This window comes from Bos indicus, chromosome 29 (genome assembly GCF_029378745.1).
Source record: "Bos indicus isolate NIAB-ARS_2022 breed Sahiwal x Tharparkar chromosome 29, NIAB-ARS_B.indTharparkar_mat_pri_1.0, whole genome shotgun sequence".
NCBI classification, from domain to species: domain Eukaryota; kingdom Metazoa; phylum Chordata; class Mammalia; order Artiodactyla; family Bovidae; genus Bos; species Bos indicus.
Genome location: NC_091788.1, coordinates 47,820,104 through 47,838,115, shown reverse-complemented (window position 1 = coordinate 47,838,115; position 18,012 = coordinate 47,820,104). Strand labels below are relative to the sequence as shown.

General features: G+C 57.0%; 1 protein-coding gene across 10 annotated transcripts in view; it reads right to left on the bottom strand.

Annotated features, from left to right (window-relative positions):
* The window catches only part of ANO1 (anoctamin 1), a 172,269-nt gene that overhangs the window by 41,669 nt on the left and 112,588 nt on the right, over positions 1-18,012 (bottom strand). For all 10 annotated transcript variants that reach the window (XM_070782481.1, XM_070782482.1, XM_070782483.1 and 7 more), the window contains 3 exons: positions 12,708-12,772; positions 11,773-11,907; positions 7,160-7,320 (listed from right to left, as the gene is read on the bottom strand). In XM_070782481.1, coding sequence (XP_070638582.1) covers positions 7,160-7,320; positions 11,773-11,907; positions 12,708-12,772 — 361 coding nt within the window. The remainder of the gene's footprint in view (positions 1-7,159; positions 7,321-11,772; positions 11,908-12,707; positions 12,773-18,012) is intronic.

Sequence of the window (18,012 nt, the reverse complement as noted above, 5' to 3'; positions counted from 1 at the left end):
CCCCGAGAGCAGAGAACACCTTCACCAACCTCTGGCTCCTGACAGTGCCCGCTCTCTGCACGTGGAGAGCAGGGCTGGGTCTCCTCGGGCTGCAGGGACCAGGCGATGGTGTGAACCTGCCTGTCAGTCCACAGGGGAGCTGGGGCTCCTGCCCGCACAAAGGCCCTGACCCTTCATGGTCTCACTGATTCTACTTATTTATCCCTTGAACAATTGTCCGCTCATGAGCCCGCTGCTGGCCTTTGAATTCCAGCAGAGATTAAGTCTCTCTCCGTCTCTGCCCTGCTCGGGTAACTCAGCCAGTGACCTGCCAACTGCATTCAGAGCCTCGGGCGCAGACCCCGGGAGGGGTTTCAACCACACCTGTCATTCCACTGACGCTGGGACCATCTCTCCACAGCTCCTTGCAGCCAGGCTCAAATCCAATAACCACCTTTGTTCTGCCTGGAACTGACAAGCCTTGAAAACTCCATTATTATGCTATAATTTCAGAAAATTGATCCTGGTGCGAACAGCTAAATGGAGCTCAAAGTTGCTTCGTCTTGACACCTTACTGGAGGTTTTGAAATGTTATAAATCCCAGGCAGTGGAGCGTTCAGCCAAAGCACAGGGTTCCAGGACCAGCGGGTCGCCCCCTTGGGCAAGCCAGACCCCATGGCAGAGCGGAAACAAGATGGAAACAGCTGCCACAGCGACTCCTGGGGCGGTGACCCAGCCCTGCCAAGGGCAGAAACAGGTTTGGGGTCGCTCTCTGTCACTGAGCGAGAAGAAACGTTCACAGCTGGAGGACAGGAAAAGAAAGGACACGTGGGAGAAGAAACACCAGTGTGAAAATGATCCTTTAGAGGGTAATGAACAAGTAACTGAATAAGGGATAAAAAAAATCCTATTCAACAATGGCAAGCTTGCTGCTAATTACACTTGACAGCAAGTGTGAAAAGACTGGGGAAAGAGGGACTGTGTCTCCTCCACCCTGCGGGCAGGGGCGGGGAGTCAGCGGGCACCTCCTAGCCCAGCAGGCCCTTTCCTGTTGATTCTGTCTTGATTTATAATAAGCTCCTCTTTCCCTGAGTGCTTCCTGGGAGCGGTCTGGCTTTTTTGCTCCCCCCACCCCCGCCCCAAACGGGAACACACAGACTGAACTTGCCCTTGACAGACAGGCACCTTTGTGGTCTCCCACAGCGGAAGTGGAGCTGGAGGAAGCAGGGCGGACAGTGCAAGCAGAGACTCGCCCGTTTCCCTGAATCTTGGATAGAGGAGGATGCAGCCGTCTGTGTTTCTTCCAAGGATGGGGCTGCTGGTGAGTGCTGGCCGGCACCTTTGAGGGTGTGAGGTGGTACTGCTTTGCGCACAGTACGTGCTCAATAAATAAGCTTGCCACGAGCAAGCTGGCTTCATGGAGAGTGCACAAAACCCAGCCAGCTCCTTGCCATGCTGTTGGCTGAGCAGCATTGCTGCCTGTCTGCCCCTCACTGCTGGCTCGTGGTAAATCTCTGCTTCCCCAGGAGGGCACAGAAGGGGCGTGGAAATATTTGGACAGAGAGGTGAGACCAGGGCACTAGCTTGGACCATGGAGGCAGGTGGGCCAGGGCACAGATCTGTCACATCTGTTACGAATCTATTAGCTGTATGCTCTTGGGCAAGTCACTTAACCTCTCTGTGCTCCCATGTCTTCATCAGAGAATAACGGGGTTTCTCTCCAGGGCTGTTGTGGGGACCAGTAAACTCTGTGTGAACCTCTGGAGGGGGAAGGGAGCCCATCTACCTGGAGGGAGGGAGGGAAGCTAGTCCAGGCAAGAGAATGAATTTAAGGTCATCCTTCCAGGAATAAGGGCACACAGCAGCCAGAGCTGGTTAGTACCACTGGCAAAGGAGTGGAGCCCAGGGCTCACATATGTGGGGCTGGGGAGCCAGACTGCTGGGGCTCAAGGTCTTGCCTCTTCACCTTTAAAAAAAAATTTTGGTCATGCTGCACCACAGGGCAACTAGGATCTTAGTTCCTAATCACGGATCGAACCTGTGCCCCTGCACTGGGAGCGCAGTGTCTTGGCCCCTGGACCGCCAGGAAGGCCCTTGCCTCTGCCTCTGGTTAGCTTGTGTCACCCCGGGAAAGCTGCCTCAGTGGTTCATCTGCCAAACGGAGGAGCAGAGCCTGTCTTCCTCTGACAGTCACTGGGAGAATGAATGAGTCTCCATACAGAAGAGGCTCAGAACAGTGCCCGACACGCAGTGGCACCAGCCGGCTGAAGCCAGTGTTTTCTGAAGGAGATGGAGGGACACAGTTCACAGAGGACCGCAGGCACAAGGTGAGAGGTTAGGTCTGAGCTCCAGTCTCACAGGGTCTATCTAGGCCGTTTTCACATTTCCAAAAAGCAAGCGCTCACCAATCGGATGTAATAGCTAGCACAGCGTGACAACTAGCACCAGGCACAGCCCTAAGACACCACGAGGCGCGACTCATTCGACCTTCCCAACCGCTCTCTGAGGTGGGTTGGGTCACTAGCTCCATTTGACAAGTGGAGGAGCCGGGGCCTGGAGAGGTGGAGCGACCTGCCTGAGGGCCACACAGCTGTTAGGGGACCGAGCTGAGGTTTGAGCCTGAGTCTGGCCGGTGGCTGGCGCTGTTACCCACTGACGAGCCATCCTGGCACACAGCCAACCCAGCTGGGCATTGAATTGGACCAAACCACCCAGCCCACAGCTTCGCAGGTGGGCTCCACTGTGTGCCTGCTGCAGGGTCAGCCACCCCATCCTGGAGCAGGGAAACTGGGAGATTTTGTGCTCAGCTAGGAGGTTCTCCAGCCTCAGCTCAGAGCTTCCCGGGCCCTGATCAGAGAAGAAGGGAGCCGATCAGAGATTTTGAGGAAAGTCATGGAGGCTGGTGATGAACAGAGGGCGGTGGGCGAGGGACGGGGAATGGTTCTGATGGACACAGAGCCCAAAGAGACAGGGATGGGCAGGGCAGGGGCATGGGCTCAGGCTCAGTGGAGCCCCACTTTCCTCACCTGTGAAATGGGGACAACTTCTCAGCTGTGGGGATGCAGTGGAATGAAGTACAAGGAGCATCAGGCCCCATGTCAGACACAGACAGATCAGCTCAGTGACTGATGGCCATCAATCCTACATTTATAGTCAGACTGATCCCAGAATTAATCATCAGAGCTAGCGTGTGGGGCCAGGAACATTTTCACAAGCCACCTTGAACCACACAGACGTCACTTCCCCAAGTTCTTCAGCAGCCTTGGCAAGGAATCCTTCGACCTCAGCTTGATTTCCTGGAATGAGGTGCTCACCACCTGTCAACCCAGCGTGATCCAGCACTCTGTTGGAAATCTCTCCTTCTGAGTTGGTGACCTCTGACTCTCATTCTCGGCCTCGTTGGGAGGACCAGCCTGTGCCAAGTTGACTGAGTTCATGGTGAAGCTATGCTTGGAGCTCCCCAGAGCCTGGGGGAGGGACGGTTCTGGTATCTCTATTACCTGAGTGTCCACAGGCTACAGGCCATTGCTGAGCCAATGAGGGAGGGACAAGTCTCACCCTAGCCTCTTCCCAACCAACCAGGGCACTGAATAACCAGGCCTTCTCAGACTCAGGGTGACCGCACAGGAAGGTGCTCTGAGGACCATGCTCATTCTGTGGGTGCAACACCCAGGCGTGTCCTGCAGGTGACAGGGAAGGTGTGTGACATGCTAGGATTCACTGAGACATGGGCAGTGGCCAGAACCCAACCGAGTTCTCAGGGCTCCTGGAGCAAGACCACCCCTGGGGCTGACCATGGAAGGTCATTCTTGAAGCTGGAAATGGGATGATTAGTGTCCAAATGGCTTGTGACTTTATTGGCTCCCAGGCTCTCAGCTGAAGCGAGCTCTGATCGGAGGAGGAGACGTTTGCAGAGGAGAAGGACAGAGAGCTTGTAAGCCATGTGCTGCCCAGAGATGCTTGCAGAGGTGAATATGTCTGGGCCGCAGCAGGTGGATGGCAGGCAGGGGACCCTCTGGGCCACGGGTCATGCCCAGGTGGGCAGGATGCGGGGTGATGTTCATGTGGGATGGGGGATGTCATTTGTACCCCTCGACCTCCAGATGACACCTGCTTGGCCAAGCCCAAAGGCATCTCCTTAGCTCACAATAAGGCAGGCAGGAGAGCCCTTTGGGATGGTCAGTCTCCTCCGTCAGGGGCCCTCAGTTTGGAGAAACAGTTCCTAGGCCTCTGGGCAGGACAGTGGGAACAGACGGGGCACTGCTGGGGAGCCCAGCGCAGGGAAGGAGGGGGCGAGAGGCCCCTAACTGCTTCTCTTGCGCATCCCCATGGTCCTCCTTTCTGCTCTGTCTGCTTTCGTGGAAACCGGCTTCTCGCTGTCACCCGCGGGGGCGGTGAGCATCTACCATGGAGCTCAGGTGGCAGTGAAAGCCCCCTGCCGCCCCCGTCAGAGCCGGGTCAGCCTCCTTCCACCACCTCCCCAGCTCCTCTGTGCATCAGTAGCTGTCTCCGACACAAGTTTAAGATGAGACCCTGACACAGCAGAGGCTGCACTGGCTCCTTGGTCCGCCTGGTGAATATGAAGTCCCCTGTGACCCGTGCTGGCCTCCAGGGTCCCGCCTGCTCCACACACCTGCAGACTCCTTCAACAGGCCTGCAGCCTCGCCATGGGGCCTCTGCACCCGCTGTGTCCTCCTGCAGCCTGGGTGAAGGCAGTGGACACAGCGGTTTTCACCTCCTATGGTTTCCCCAGAGCCCAGAACAGACACTTAACTAAATACCAGTTGGTACACACCCTACACACCAGGCACATCTACCTGGTCTCACTCCTGCAGTGTGGCAGGCAGCCACGCCAGTGGTTCGCGGTCACAAGGGCAAGGCTGTTTATTGAGAGTCAGCCACATACGTGCTGAGTGCTGGCTGAGATTTTGTGCCCGATGTAAATGTCCTTACCCCACACCCATTTTACAGGCAAGGAAGCTGAGGGCTGACTGACAGGGTGGGGCAGTGGTGGGGCTGCATGGAGCCCCTGGGGTGTGAAAGTGCACACGGACCAACCAGATGGGCATCCCTGAATGACCTTCCAGTGGCTTGGGCGCTGAGCACCGTACGTTCACGCCTGCTCGTGGGTCACCTGGAGACCACGGTAGGCGCTGGCTTGGCCACCACCCCGGCCGATGGATCCTGGGTGAGGGAACAGAGCTGGCCGGCGGTGTGCGGAGCCTTCTGCTGTGAAAACTGGGTCCCCGTAGCCACGCAGGCAGAGGCGCACCGTGCCGGAGCCTCGGTGGAGAAGACGCCCAAAAGGGGCCTCTGATGAGGACACCAAGCCCCTCTTCAGATCTGAGGGTGGGGATGGGATGGGAGTGAGGTGCTCGGTGCGGACACGTCTTCTAAGAGGAGGTGCTGCAGCTCGGACCCTCACCAGGACCCGTCCTCCCCGGTTTCCAACGAGTGTAGAAATGTAATCGGGCAGTGATCGGACACCAGAGGGCCCGGCCGGTGGCCCACGCTGGAACAGGAGCCCAGAGGACGGGCCAGGCTCTCCCCCTCTCCCCTGACCCCTGACTCAGCCCTCGGCTCCTCTGCACACCGGCCTCCAGATCTCACGGGTTGGGCCAAACCCCACGCCCCTGGCTCCAGGAAGCCTTGGACAAAATGGGACAAACCCCAGCCGCCTACCAGCACCTGGTGCTTCCTGGGCTCGCTGAGCCCCTGCAGCCGCCCCTTAACACTGATGGAGCCTGAACACAACCGCGAGGGTGGCGGGCGAGGCTGCAGGGCCATGCAGGGTGGGCTCAGGCTGGGAGAGGGTTCCAGAAGCGTGCGGGCCCGGAAGCCCACTGCCTGGGCATCAGCCCTGTTCTGCTGCCCGCGGAGGTTGGCTCTTCTCTCCTGTCACCACCAAACTCCCCCTGGCTTGCAGGGGAATCCAAGGCCCCAACTCAGAGGATTCTGAGGTTCTGAGGGCAGGTCCCCACTCCCCTTAGTAACGGAGGCTTGTACTGAATTCTCTATTTGACAGGATCCTCGCAGATCTCAATCGCGCTGACAGGTAAGAGCCGCACACCTGACTGGCTAGTGGCACCCTCCACCCCCTGGCCCACCAGGGCCCACCAAGCACGAGGACACATGGAGTATGCGGGGCCTGGGGCTGCCCTTCAGCAGGTGACAGCACAGCCCTCTGTGTGTCCACAGTCTGTCTGTCCCACATCTCAGAACACCTGCCCCTTATATCTCCAGAACCCAGCTCAAGAGGCTCACGCCTCTTGCAGGCAGCCCCTCCTGACTGCCCTTTCTCAGAGGTCCTGACCCTTCCCTTGTCTGCTCTCTCTGTGCAGCTCCATCTCCTACTATCTGGGACCCCTGAGCACAAAGACGGGGGCTCTGGTGCCCGGGTGATGGCTCAGCACATGGGTGCCCAAGCCCCGAATCCCCTGCTGGCAAAGGCTGCACACGGGGCCATGGAGGAGGAGGTAGGCCTGTCGGCTAACCCAGAAACGGAGATGAATCCATTTGCGGAGTTTGCAGAGATTCATCCAGCCACCACTTACCCACCTTCCACGCCCCCTCAAGCCTGAGATGGGTACCAGGTAGGACCTGCATTTGGAAGAACTCTGGGGAGGAGCCATCTGCTCTGGACCCCAGGTGGCAATGCAGTCTAGGGGTTAAGGGCACAGGCCATGGCGACTCAGGAGGCGGGTGATCCCAGACCACTCACATCCACTCTCTCTGGACCTTGACGTCATCACATGTGAAATGGGCACCCACAGGGGTGCTGAGGGGTGATGAGAGACTTGCCCCAGGGCCTGGCCAGGGTCGGCTTCCCCAGCATCATCGGGAGGACGGTGGGAGGAAGGCAGAACCTTTGGCCCTCCTCCTTCGAAAGCAGCTGCCCTTCCTGAGCCAACAGAGCCCAGCCCCGGGAAAGAGCTCCATTTCCGGGAGAAATCACCCCCCGAGACTTTCCATGAGGGGCTCCTGGCCTGGTTGGACACATCCACGGTCATGTGCATCTGTGACCCTGCACGGCCCCCGGGTGCCCAGCAGACGGGATGGGAGCCGACCATCCCTCCCGTGTGCATTCCTGGCCCACGCCCCTGCGGGGAACCTCGAGGAGAGACAGGGAGGGTCGGGACCCACCCAAGGCCGCCCCTGCCCCAAAGCGGCGCTCGCTTACCCCAGAGGGCCATGAAGATGGAGAAGAAGACAGTGGCGGGGTTGTCGAAGAGGTGGCTGGCGCGGGCGGTGGCGCACGCGGAGCTCATCTTCCAGTAGCTGCAGGTCTTGTCGCAGAGCGGGCACATGGTGATGTTGTGCCTCTGGTCGCACATCTCCATGCTGGAAGAGAGGACAGCCCGGAGTACCCCAGCCGACGGCCAGGGCCCCCGCTGGCCCCCGCAGACCAGCAATTTCCGGAGCCATGCCGTCCTTGCCAGGGTGGACATGGTTCGGTCGGCTTGCCAGTGGGCTTCCACCGGGGCCCACATCCCTCTTCTCCACGCAAGGCCCCAGCTTGGCTTCCCACTCTCTGCTCCCCTCACCTTATAGTCTTAGTGACTTTTGAACAGGGTCCCACACTTTAATTTTGCACCCAGCCTGCAGCTTCTGTGGGTGGACCTGGGTGTGGACCCATGGGACTTGCTGTGTGGCGGGACAGGGTCACGTAAGTGTTCATCTCTGGGGTGGCCCCAGGCAGTGGGACGCACGGCCTGCCCTGGAGCTGCCCGCAGAAATCGAGGTCCCCAGCAGCCTCCCTCTGATGACCAGGCACCGTCAAAGCTGTGCTAATAGTGAATGCCGTCCAAGTCCTGACATGACAAGGCCCAGGAGACCCGAAAGAGGAAAGGAGTCAAAGCGTGAGGATGCCATGCCGTTCCTGAGTGCTGGCCTCGCACCCAGCACCTGCTCAGTGCCAGTCCTGCGGGCTTCAGTCCACCCCTGGGGGTGACCCGGTACCAGCCTGAGGGCCTCACTGGGCACTCTGGACCCATAAGAAGATGGAGACGTGGTCCACCCAGACGTCCTCTCAGGAGGTAGGTGGCTGGATCGGAAGGAACACACCTACAAGCTGCCTGGGGTTGTGGTCCCACCAGGCCGGGCTCACCCTGGAGATGAGGGGTGGCCCCTGAGCAGGATGGGGCCCTGCTCAGGGCAGGGTTTCACTCTGCTGAGCGGATGTGAAGTCTGGGGACCGCGGGGAGCTCTGCGATGCCCAGGGCCCTCCTAAAGTGTAGTATTTAAAGGCCATCAGCCATGTGAGCAGGAGACTGCACTGAGTGTCCATCCAGTCTGGACCAACTCTGGGGCTGTTACAATCCCACCTTCACAGAGCAGGAAGTGAACCCACAGAGGGGATGTCACTTGTCCAGGGCCACACAGCAGAGTGGGACTTGCGCCCAGGGCTCTGTCCCTGTCAAGCCCATCTGTCCCTGCCCGGCTCTCAGCTGCCGCCCAGAGGCCACAGGAGGGCTCCCTGCTGAGGCCGGGAGGCCTGGCTTGGCTCCTTGAGGGACAGTTTATGTCCTCTGTGTGCCCAGGGCTGGTCCTTGAGCCCCAGACTCGGTTCCTCCTCCTGGAAGATGAGGAGAGAGGCCAGCAGAGGGCCTTGCCAGCTGCGCCCTGCTCTGCCCCTCTCCTCCCCGCTCATTTGGACAAGACGCTGAGCTATAGTTAGGCACAGGCAGGAGTGGATTCCCAGGGGTTAGATGGCTTTCTGGGTGAAGGGCGGGGTGTGAATAGGGTGATTGCTTTATAGCTTTTAAGAAAAATTTCTGGATGCACCTGAGCTTATGCACAGGATCCTGGCTGGACCACAGCCACTGGGGAGCACTTGCCAAGAGGTTGCGGGGGCCCTCCCCTGGCAGCACTGCAGGCATCCCGCTCAGCTCTCTCTCACAGTAGCTCTCCCCAGACACTCATCAAAGAAGTGTGCACCTGCTGTGTGTGTGCAGGCACGGCGTCAGGCACGGGAGACGGAAAGACAGATGGTGGGCAAGGCTATTGCCTCGGAGCGTGTGGGGAAGCATGTGTGTGTGTGTGAGCACACGTGTGTGCCTGTGAACACATGTACGTTGGGGGGGTCAGGCACACACAGTTCGGAGGGCAGCAAGGACTCGGGGGCCAGCAGCCCTGCACGTGACTTCCAGGTCCACTGCTCGTGGTCTGTGTGGCCTGGGGCAGGTCGTTGGAACTCCCTGGGCCTCAGTTTCCGTATCCACAGAATGGGCATGCTGAGACTTACAGAGCTCCTTTTTTTTTATAAAGGGTCACGGCATTTTATTTAAGTATATTGGGGTTTTTTTGGCCATGCCGCATGGCTTGCAGGATCTTAATTCTCCGACCAGGGATTAAACCCCGGTCCACGGCAGTGAACGCACGTGCTGAGTCCTAACCACTGGACCTCTAAGGAATTCCCCAAGAGCCCATGTTATTGGGTTGTCAGGAGGCTTAAACAAGGGAACGTCTAGGAAGCCCTGGGAACGTCACTGGCGTATTTAAACCATCCTCCCATTCACCATCACTATTGTGGGCACAACAGAGCGACAGCAGCTGCAGTGACCAAAAGGAGGTACAGGCACCGACTCGAGGGGCCCATCTCTCATCCTCCCTGAGCTTCCGCTCTTCTGGGGGCTTCTCCCGAAAGGAAGAGGTGCAGGACACCCACCCATGTGTGACCCCGGCCCCTCTCAGGGGACCAGTGGATGGACACACCACTGTCAGTGTGTGGCCTGGCGCCACTGGGTGGGTGGGGGGCCTGGAGCCTGAGGGTGGGAGGGGGCCGGGGAGGCCAGGGCTTGCATCTCTGCCTGCCCGTGAGCCCCACGGCTGCCCAGCCCTCTGCCCTGCCAGCTTAAACAACTCCAGCCAGACAAAAAGCCTGTTTCTGCTGGTTTTAAACCCTCAGCCTCTCCCTTCACTGCCTTCAGCCAAAATAAAGACGAGCAACAGGCGCCTGCTCTTTGGAGCAGACAGAGGCACGGGCGGTGGGGCAGCATGGTGCGGGGTGCGGGGGCACTGGCCATCCTACAGACTTGGCCGGGCCAGGCTCCAAGGGGAACACACACCTCACACTTGGTCCAAGGCGCCAAGCGAGCGGAGGCCGAGGTCAGACAGGGCCCCAGAGTCCCCAGTGAACGCTGACCGTAACCCTGGCCATGTGACAGCGCTGGCCTGGCCTGGCCCGGGGCTGTCAGCGCCCTTGCGGGGGAGCCTGAGCCTCCTGAGGCAGGGTGTCCAGGCTGAGGCCGCCAGCCCTGCCCTCCCTCCAGGACCCGGAGGCAGATGGAGCAGTCCCCGTGGGGGCGCCCCGCATTCCATTCGCCGAGTCTCTCGGACTTTGGAGTGAAGTCCCCTCCACGTCTAAGCTACTCTGATCTCTGCCTTCATTAAACCCCTGAGCACAGTGAACTTGTGTCATTGGCAAACAAAGGACAAGCTTTCTCCTGCCTGTGCCCAAAATAACCCTGGAGGGGACAGAAGCCAGATTCCTTTAACTTTCTGGTTCCGAGTGGGTGGAGTACTTTATTGTTATTCACGTAGATGGTTGCATGGCATCACCGACTAAATGGACAGGAGTTTGAGCAAACTCTGGGAGATAGTGGCGGACAGGGAAGCCTGGCAGACTGCAATCTATGGGGTCACAAAGAATTGGACACGACTAAGCGACTCAACAACAACAACATGTATTCAAACATCCATTGCACAAAACTTCACCGCGCGTGGCCTTTCTACCGCACTGAGTGGGGCCTAAGGAGCCAGTCTCTCTCTCCCCCAGGTCAAAGACTCCCTCATTGGCCCTTTTCTGAGCAGACCCATGGATGAATTTCCTAAACCAGGGCTCTGCTTCAGAGACGCTGGGCTGAGTCGTAAGAAGGGTAATCTGCCCTATGTCCCAAGACTGTCCCGACAGACCGCTGGCTCCCCGGGAGGCAGGCGGGGCGTCCGCCTCTCTAACCAGCACTTTGCCTGCAGGCACAGTGTTCCTGATGGAAGTCGGGGCTGGCATCCTGAGCTCACATCATAAACCGCTATCCCTGGCTTGAGATTGGCAAGTTCCGGGAACAGCAACCAAAGAGGGGAGACGCTGTCCTCAGACTCCCACTGCCTGAGTCACGCTCTGGCTGCCAGTCTGGGAGACATACACCCGGCGTGAGGCCAGGCTGTCTCTGGGGTCTCAGCCTCCTTCCCAGAGCTCCCCATGCCTGGCCTGCTCCCTGGGGAGCAGTGGCAGGCCTGTCGGCCCTGTGCGCACGGGCTGGGGTCTGCTGCACCGGGCCAGCCCCTGCAGACCAAGCTGCTGGTACACGATCTCCCCACATCATGGGAGCGGGGGTGCAGCACAGACAGGGCCTGGCTGGCCGAGTGCACTGCCCCGAGGTCTCCGAACGGTCCGGCCTCACTTCCTGACCTCACAGGGAACCAGTGAATTTTCTTGTCACATAATGACTAAGGACTGAATGGGAAAAAAAGCTTCAAAGGACAAAAAGGAGTCGGATATTTATTTTATGTCTTCCTCTCGACAGTAAAATGTCTCCTAGGGCGAGCGTGCCTGCAAAGGCCGCCCACGCTCTCAGACGGCTATTAAAGCCTTCGGATGGGGCGTCTCTGGTCCTGACAGTGCCTGGCCTGGCCTGTGACTTCCCAGTTTGGAGGTGGGGTGGTGGTTGCTGAGTGGGGTACCAGGTTTGGGGTGAGGGGTCCCAGTCCCAGGAAGTTCTGTTCCTGCAATAAGGGGAACGTGGCTCCTTAGTGAGATGAGGACATCTTTGGGGAGAGGGGCTGCCCGCCTACCTGGGGATGTTGTCATCGACAGTGGCCCATCCGTAGAGGAAAACGATGATGCCGACCACGGAGGCCGGGATGAGCATCTGGGTGTAGACGCCAAGCCAGGCGAAGTACAGACCAATCTTCTCCCCAAAATACTTTCTGCACCGCAGGGCAAAGCCAGACAGACACACGCTTACTCTCAATCCATACCAGGGGCAAAATTTACACCACGCCCCTTCCCCAGCATGAACAGCTCACACGGGGGCCCCTGGTTCTCGACCAAGCAGAGAGTTGGCGGGGGTGGTTCTGAGCCAGGCTGTCATGTTTGGGGGGGCTCTCTGCTTTCACAGTGCCCACCCTTCCTCTGCTGAGCCCCCAGGATGGGAGCATTTCCTCCTGTAATGCCCATGCTGCAGGGCAAGATGCTCCCCGGAGGCGGTCAGCTGTGTTCCAGCCTCATGCAGCCTAAAAACAGGAAAAAACTCCAGCCCTGAGGCACCAGTAACTCCATATATTGAGCATCTCTGTCTTCTTCATGGGCTGGGCTCTGATCTACACGTCCCCACAGCACACACGTTGCCTGGTCTGTCTGCCCTGGGAGGGAGGTCTCTCAGGAGAGGACACTGTGTCCAGAGGGGCAATTCTTACAGATTCCCAGGCAGCTCTTTTCTTCCTTTAGACACAGAAAGAAACCCCACCTGATGCCCAACTGGGCCGAGCCAGACTATGAATTTAGGGGGAGACAGTGAACATGACAGATGAGAGCCAGGCCTGCAATAAATCTGAATAAACTGCTTGATCTAAGGCTCGGCCAGGCTGCCGGTCTCTGCTGGGAGACCTCAGCTCCCCTGCACAAGCTCTTCAAGTTCGAGCAAGGGCCCACGCTCTGCACACTCAGTGCAGTCGAGATGCACAGGAATGTTTATCTACCCAGGCCTGCTCTCAGCGTCCCCACTTACCTGACGAGGTCGATGGGCTGGTACTTGTAGAAGACCCCGTAACTCGCCCACTCTTCGTACAGGAGCTGGGAAAAAGGAAGTGGTGAGGGCTGGGGAAAAGTAAACTTCTCCCAGGTCCCTCGCCAGAACACAGAGCTGCCAAGGTGCTCAGCTCACGGCTACGTCATTCATTCATTCAACAAGCTCATATAGAAAGTCAGCCCTGTGCCAGGTACCGTGCTGGACAATGGGCTGTGAGCTGAACACCGCAGACACCCCCCTGAGCCTTGGAGCTCCCATTCTGGTGGAGGAGATGGACATGGAAAAATGGGTCCCAAGTTTCAGCTCTGGTAAGGGCCTCAAAGAACCCGTGGGCAGTGGTGACATCCCCGAGCAAGAACAGATCTATGGTTTCAGGTGACGTGGGGATGGGAAAGAAGCTTCTGGCATCGTTACGGAATCCTCACTCTTCACTATTTGATCTGGGATTTTAAATGGCCTGCCACTGTCAGACACCTCACTTTCTTTGTTAAAGACAGACCCACCAGGCTTTGGAGCAGAGAAACCCCAGGAGTATGATTTTAACAGATCTCACGAGGAGCAAAAGAGCAGGGGTGGATCTCCCGAGACAGGCTGTCTGATTAACATGGCTGAGTGAGATGAATGAGATCCACAAACCCACTACGCCCCAGGCTTGGGCAGGATGGTAATGAGCTTGGCCTTGTGGGAACGTGTATATTCATATGTCTGTATGAACACGTAGGGTGTCTTAAAGAAGATACCGGGTTAGGAATGCTGGTTTCAATAAAGAGATCCCATGCACGTGGGTAATTAATGCTCTATCAACCTTAACCCAAAGCCTACGGTGACCCTGCTGGCTAGCCAGGGGGAAGCTGGCCCCAGCTGGGAACCCAGTGCCCTGGCTCCCTGTCTCTGCTGGCATCATTCAGGGAATGGATAGAAGGCCAGCGTGGGGATGCCTGTGAGGACTTGCCAAGGTCTCTGGGTCTCTCCTGTACACTGAAGCTTGACTTCTGTCCTTTTCCCTTTTCTTAATATTTAAATTTAAAACTTGCGAGAGTCTCTTACATTCAGATTCTGCTGTGGCCCCAAATACATCAAATACAGCTTTCTATTTTGATTTTAAAACACAGCCTTTTACGTCATCGCGCCCAATACCCTATGCTATGGAATCAATGTTTGTATCTCCCCAAACACAAACGTGTTGAACCCTCAGTTGCCCAATGTGACTGTAATAGGAGGCTACATATTTATGGAAGTAATTAAGGTTAAATGAGGTCATGAGAGCAGGGTTTTGCTCTGACAGGACTTGTTCAGTTGCTAAGTCATGTCTGACTCTGCAATCCCATGGGCTGGAGCCTGCCAGGCTTCCCTGTCCTTCACTGTCTCCCAGAGTTTGCTCAAATTCATGTCCACTCAGTCAGTGATGCTATCTAACTATCTCATCCTCTGTTGTCCCCTTCTCCTTTTGCCTTCTATCTTTCCCAGCATCAGGGCCCCACTATGACCTGTCTGTCTTGGGTGGCCCTGTACATCACGGCTCATAGCTTCATTGAGTTACGCAAGCCCCTTCACCACCACAGGCTGTGATACATGAAGGGGATTAGAAAAGACCCTGACAGGACTCGTGTCCATATAAGAAAAGGAAGAGACACCAGAGCTGGCTTCCTTCTTGTGCACACATGGAGGAAAGGCTACACAGCGGGAAGGCGGCCGTCTGCAAGCCAGGGAGAGAGCTGTCACCAGAATCCAACCCTGCTGGCACCTGGATCTAGGACTTCTAGCCTCCAGGACCATGAGGAAAAAATGTTTTCTGTTCAAGCCACTCCGTCTGGTACTTTGTTATATCAGCCTGAGTGAGTACATTCTCCCCCACTGATTTGGAAGACCCACAGCTGGTGGGATGGTTTTCCATACACAAAGATCCCTTCAACTGAGCCTCTGAAAATTAAAAATGTGTAAGAGGTTCACTCAGAGGGGTCCAGCCTCCACAGACCAGGGAGTCAAGGGTCCCTAGAACCTTTAGCAGGTGCAGCAAACTTTCCTTTTTTTTTTTTTTCCATTTTGCATTGCCTCTCTCCTTCTGCAGCTGGAGCATAATACTCAGGAGAGCACGAACATTGTATTTCATCAGAAGTCAGCACACAGGGACAAAACGAGCAGGGAGGAGAACGCAGGGAGGAAAACAACAGAGAACAGCTAAATGCATTCTTAACTACAAGCGAACCTTGCCGTCAAAATCCTGGGTTTCGCCTACTCTGATCTCTGTAAGAGGAGCTTTCTTTGGATTTTAAGTCTTTCTTTAAGTGGCATGAACAGGACGTGTTCAGCATGACTCCAAGTCCTGAAAGACTTAATGGCAAGTCTGGCTGCTGGTGGGAGAGCCTTTGGAGCTTCTGCAGAAGGGACTAGGATGCACGGGGCCGACCCTATCTCAGAAGAGAAGGGGTCCAGGAATTAGAGCCAGGCTGCCGGGCTGGGATGGTGGCTCCACTGGGTCTGCAGTGGGTGTCCTGGGCAGACCCTCCCCGCCGAGTCCCACAATCTCCTTGATACAGGGGACTGTCCTTCCTCCCAAGTCATGGTGAGGACTCAGACGGACCCAAGGCTTTGTGAAGTGGAGTGCTGGGGGCTCATTACGTGTCATCTGTCTGATTATGCAGAAAAGGAGGAAAGCCTACAGTTTTACTCTCTAAAGGGAGAGGTCTGAGCCAGCAAACTCCGATGAGATGGCACAGCACCTCTGGATAAACAGAGCAGCCGTCACCAAAGGCAGCTTCCTCCCCTCAGCTGAAATTTACAGCCTAGACGTGCTGGAGGTGGATCAGAGGGAGGGATGAGGAGAGAGGCCCTGGGATAGAAAGGGGAGGCACAGAAAGACCCACTTGAAGGCTTGGCCTTGTCATACTGGCCACCCCGTTCCTGGGCCTGCCCAGTAGGACTGGTCGCAGCAGGCTGGCCATCACCCACCAGGAGACATGACAGATGGGGGTACAGCCCACCTTTCTACAAAAACCACTTTATCTCGGTAGACTTTTCTTCCTGCCAAGAAGAGAACATCAATCACCCTGCAGCCATCAGCACAAGGAAATCAAACATCAGATTTCCTGGCTAGGGTTGGCAGAGCTCTGCGGAGCCCTTCGGCCTGTGAGCAGGTGGGAGGTGTCTGAGGCCCTGGAGCAGGTTTGCTGGGGGCTGGTGGCTCTGGTCATGGTGACCCTGGAGCCTTCCAGCACCTGACCTCAGAGAGATCCTGGCTCCACCCACTGGCATCTCTCCAGCCCAGACCTCCCACCTGAGCCCACATGGCTTGGGTTGGGGGGCTGTCACGGCACTGAGGGGGTCCGTAGGACTGTCCATGGACTTGTCCCTTGCCATCTCCCCTTGGGATGGAGGCACCAGTAGGGCCAGTCTGGTCTGTGTCATCCCCAGCTTCTCAGACCAGGCACATGACAAGTTTCCAGCAAGCAATTGTTGAATGAATGGATGAATAAATGCATTACGGGCCAGGGCCCTGTGGCTCTCAGCACAGCATACCAGAGGCCACCTCAGTTCACACCTGGAGGAGGGAGCTCTTGGATCACGGGTTTGCAGTCCAAAGATAAGGCCAAGAGCTGTGGCTGTGCTTGGCCCGGCTCTGGCCCGCCTCCCCTGAAACCCTCTTGCTTGTGCCCTGCTCTGTCAGATCAGCACAGGAAAATGGCCTTGGCTTGGCTCGCCCCCCTTTCTGTCCTGTGTCCTCGGGCACATGGGGATCCTGCCACTGACAGGATGCCACGGATTTTTTCATTGCAAAAGCGAAATACTCAGAACCAGATCACTTAGGGTGAAATGATCATGGGAGAATGAGTTCTCTGAGCTGAGACCCAAACACGTGTCTGGGGCATTTCCTCTTCCTCCCTTCTGTCTTTCCTTCCTTCCACCCATCCACCACTACTCATCTATCCACCCTTCCATTTGTCCATCCACCTGTCCACCCATCCATCCACCTACCTGTCCATCCACCTGTCAATCCGTCACCCACCCATCATCCATCCACTCACCCAGTATTCTCGGGCCTTGTATTTGTTGCTGGGACATAAAATTAAATAGAGAGAGGCAGGCAGCATTCCAGGCAGAGAACATGGCTGCTGCTGCTAAGTCACTTCAGTCGTGTCCGACTCGGTCTGAATAAACCTGGAGCTGTTCGCTGGGCTGGCACACAGCGGTGCCAAGTAGTTCCTAAGTAATAACTGAATAGCACAGTCTTGGCATTGATGTGGCCATCAGTCAAGTCTCCTATGATTAGAATGGCGGTCAATGAGGCTGGAGCGTGGGGAAAAAGGCGGGGAGACTGGGGTAGGGGGCCTGGGACCTGGATGCTGAATGGCCAGAAGGGGTGACAGGGAGTGGCAGGTGGTGCAGAGGGACGTAGGAGGCTGGGTTCCAAGGCCAGGGTTGGTGCAGGGCAGGCCGGTGGACCGGATAGGAGAGATCTGCAAGTCACGGACTCTTAGACGAATGCCAGATGTTCCACTAAAAATAACCAAATATGTAATTTTTGTGCTAAATCAGATAGCATCTTCAGTTGGATTCCCGGGCAGGCGGGCGAGTTGTATCAAGTACCAGAGATTTAAAAGCACGTATTGGGGGCTGGAGGGAGGTGGGAGCGGAGAGCAGTTCCCATACAGAGGCTCGGGGCCCTGGTGACTGGGGACAAGGCCTCCATTGTGAGGTTCTCAGGGAAGCGTCTCCACCGTCATCTCCACCGTCATCTCAGCGGGATCCACTCTCCAGGAGAAGAGGCAGGGCAAGTGCACAGGGTGGGGGGGCCGGGGGGGGGGCGGTGGGATGCTGAAGGAATGCAGGGCAGGGTGGCTCCCTGAGGTGAGGGAGGGCTGGGCTTGTTGGGGAGATGGGAGGAGTTCATGTAGAAGCAGAGAAAGTGTTAGTGGCTCAGTCGTGTTCGACTCTGTGTGACCCCTTGGGATGTGGCCCTCCAGGCTCCTCTGTCCATGGAATTCTCCAGGCAAGAATACTGGAGTGGGTTGCCACGCCCTCCTCCAGGGGATCTTCCCAACCCAGGGACTGAACCAGGGTCTCCCTCATTGCAGGCAGATTCTTTAACCGTCTGAGCCACCAGGGAAGCTATGTAGAGGCTGGTATCGGGGAGTAGGCAAGCGAGGGAAGGAGGAGAAGCGGCTGTGATGGTGCAGGAGTGACTGAGAGCACAGGTGGGTGGGATTAGGAGCCAGTGAAGCAGAACGGGTCACTTGGTGTTTCCCAAAGTATGTCCCGCAGAACACTAGCTCCGTAACTTCCCCAT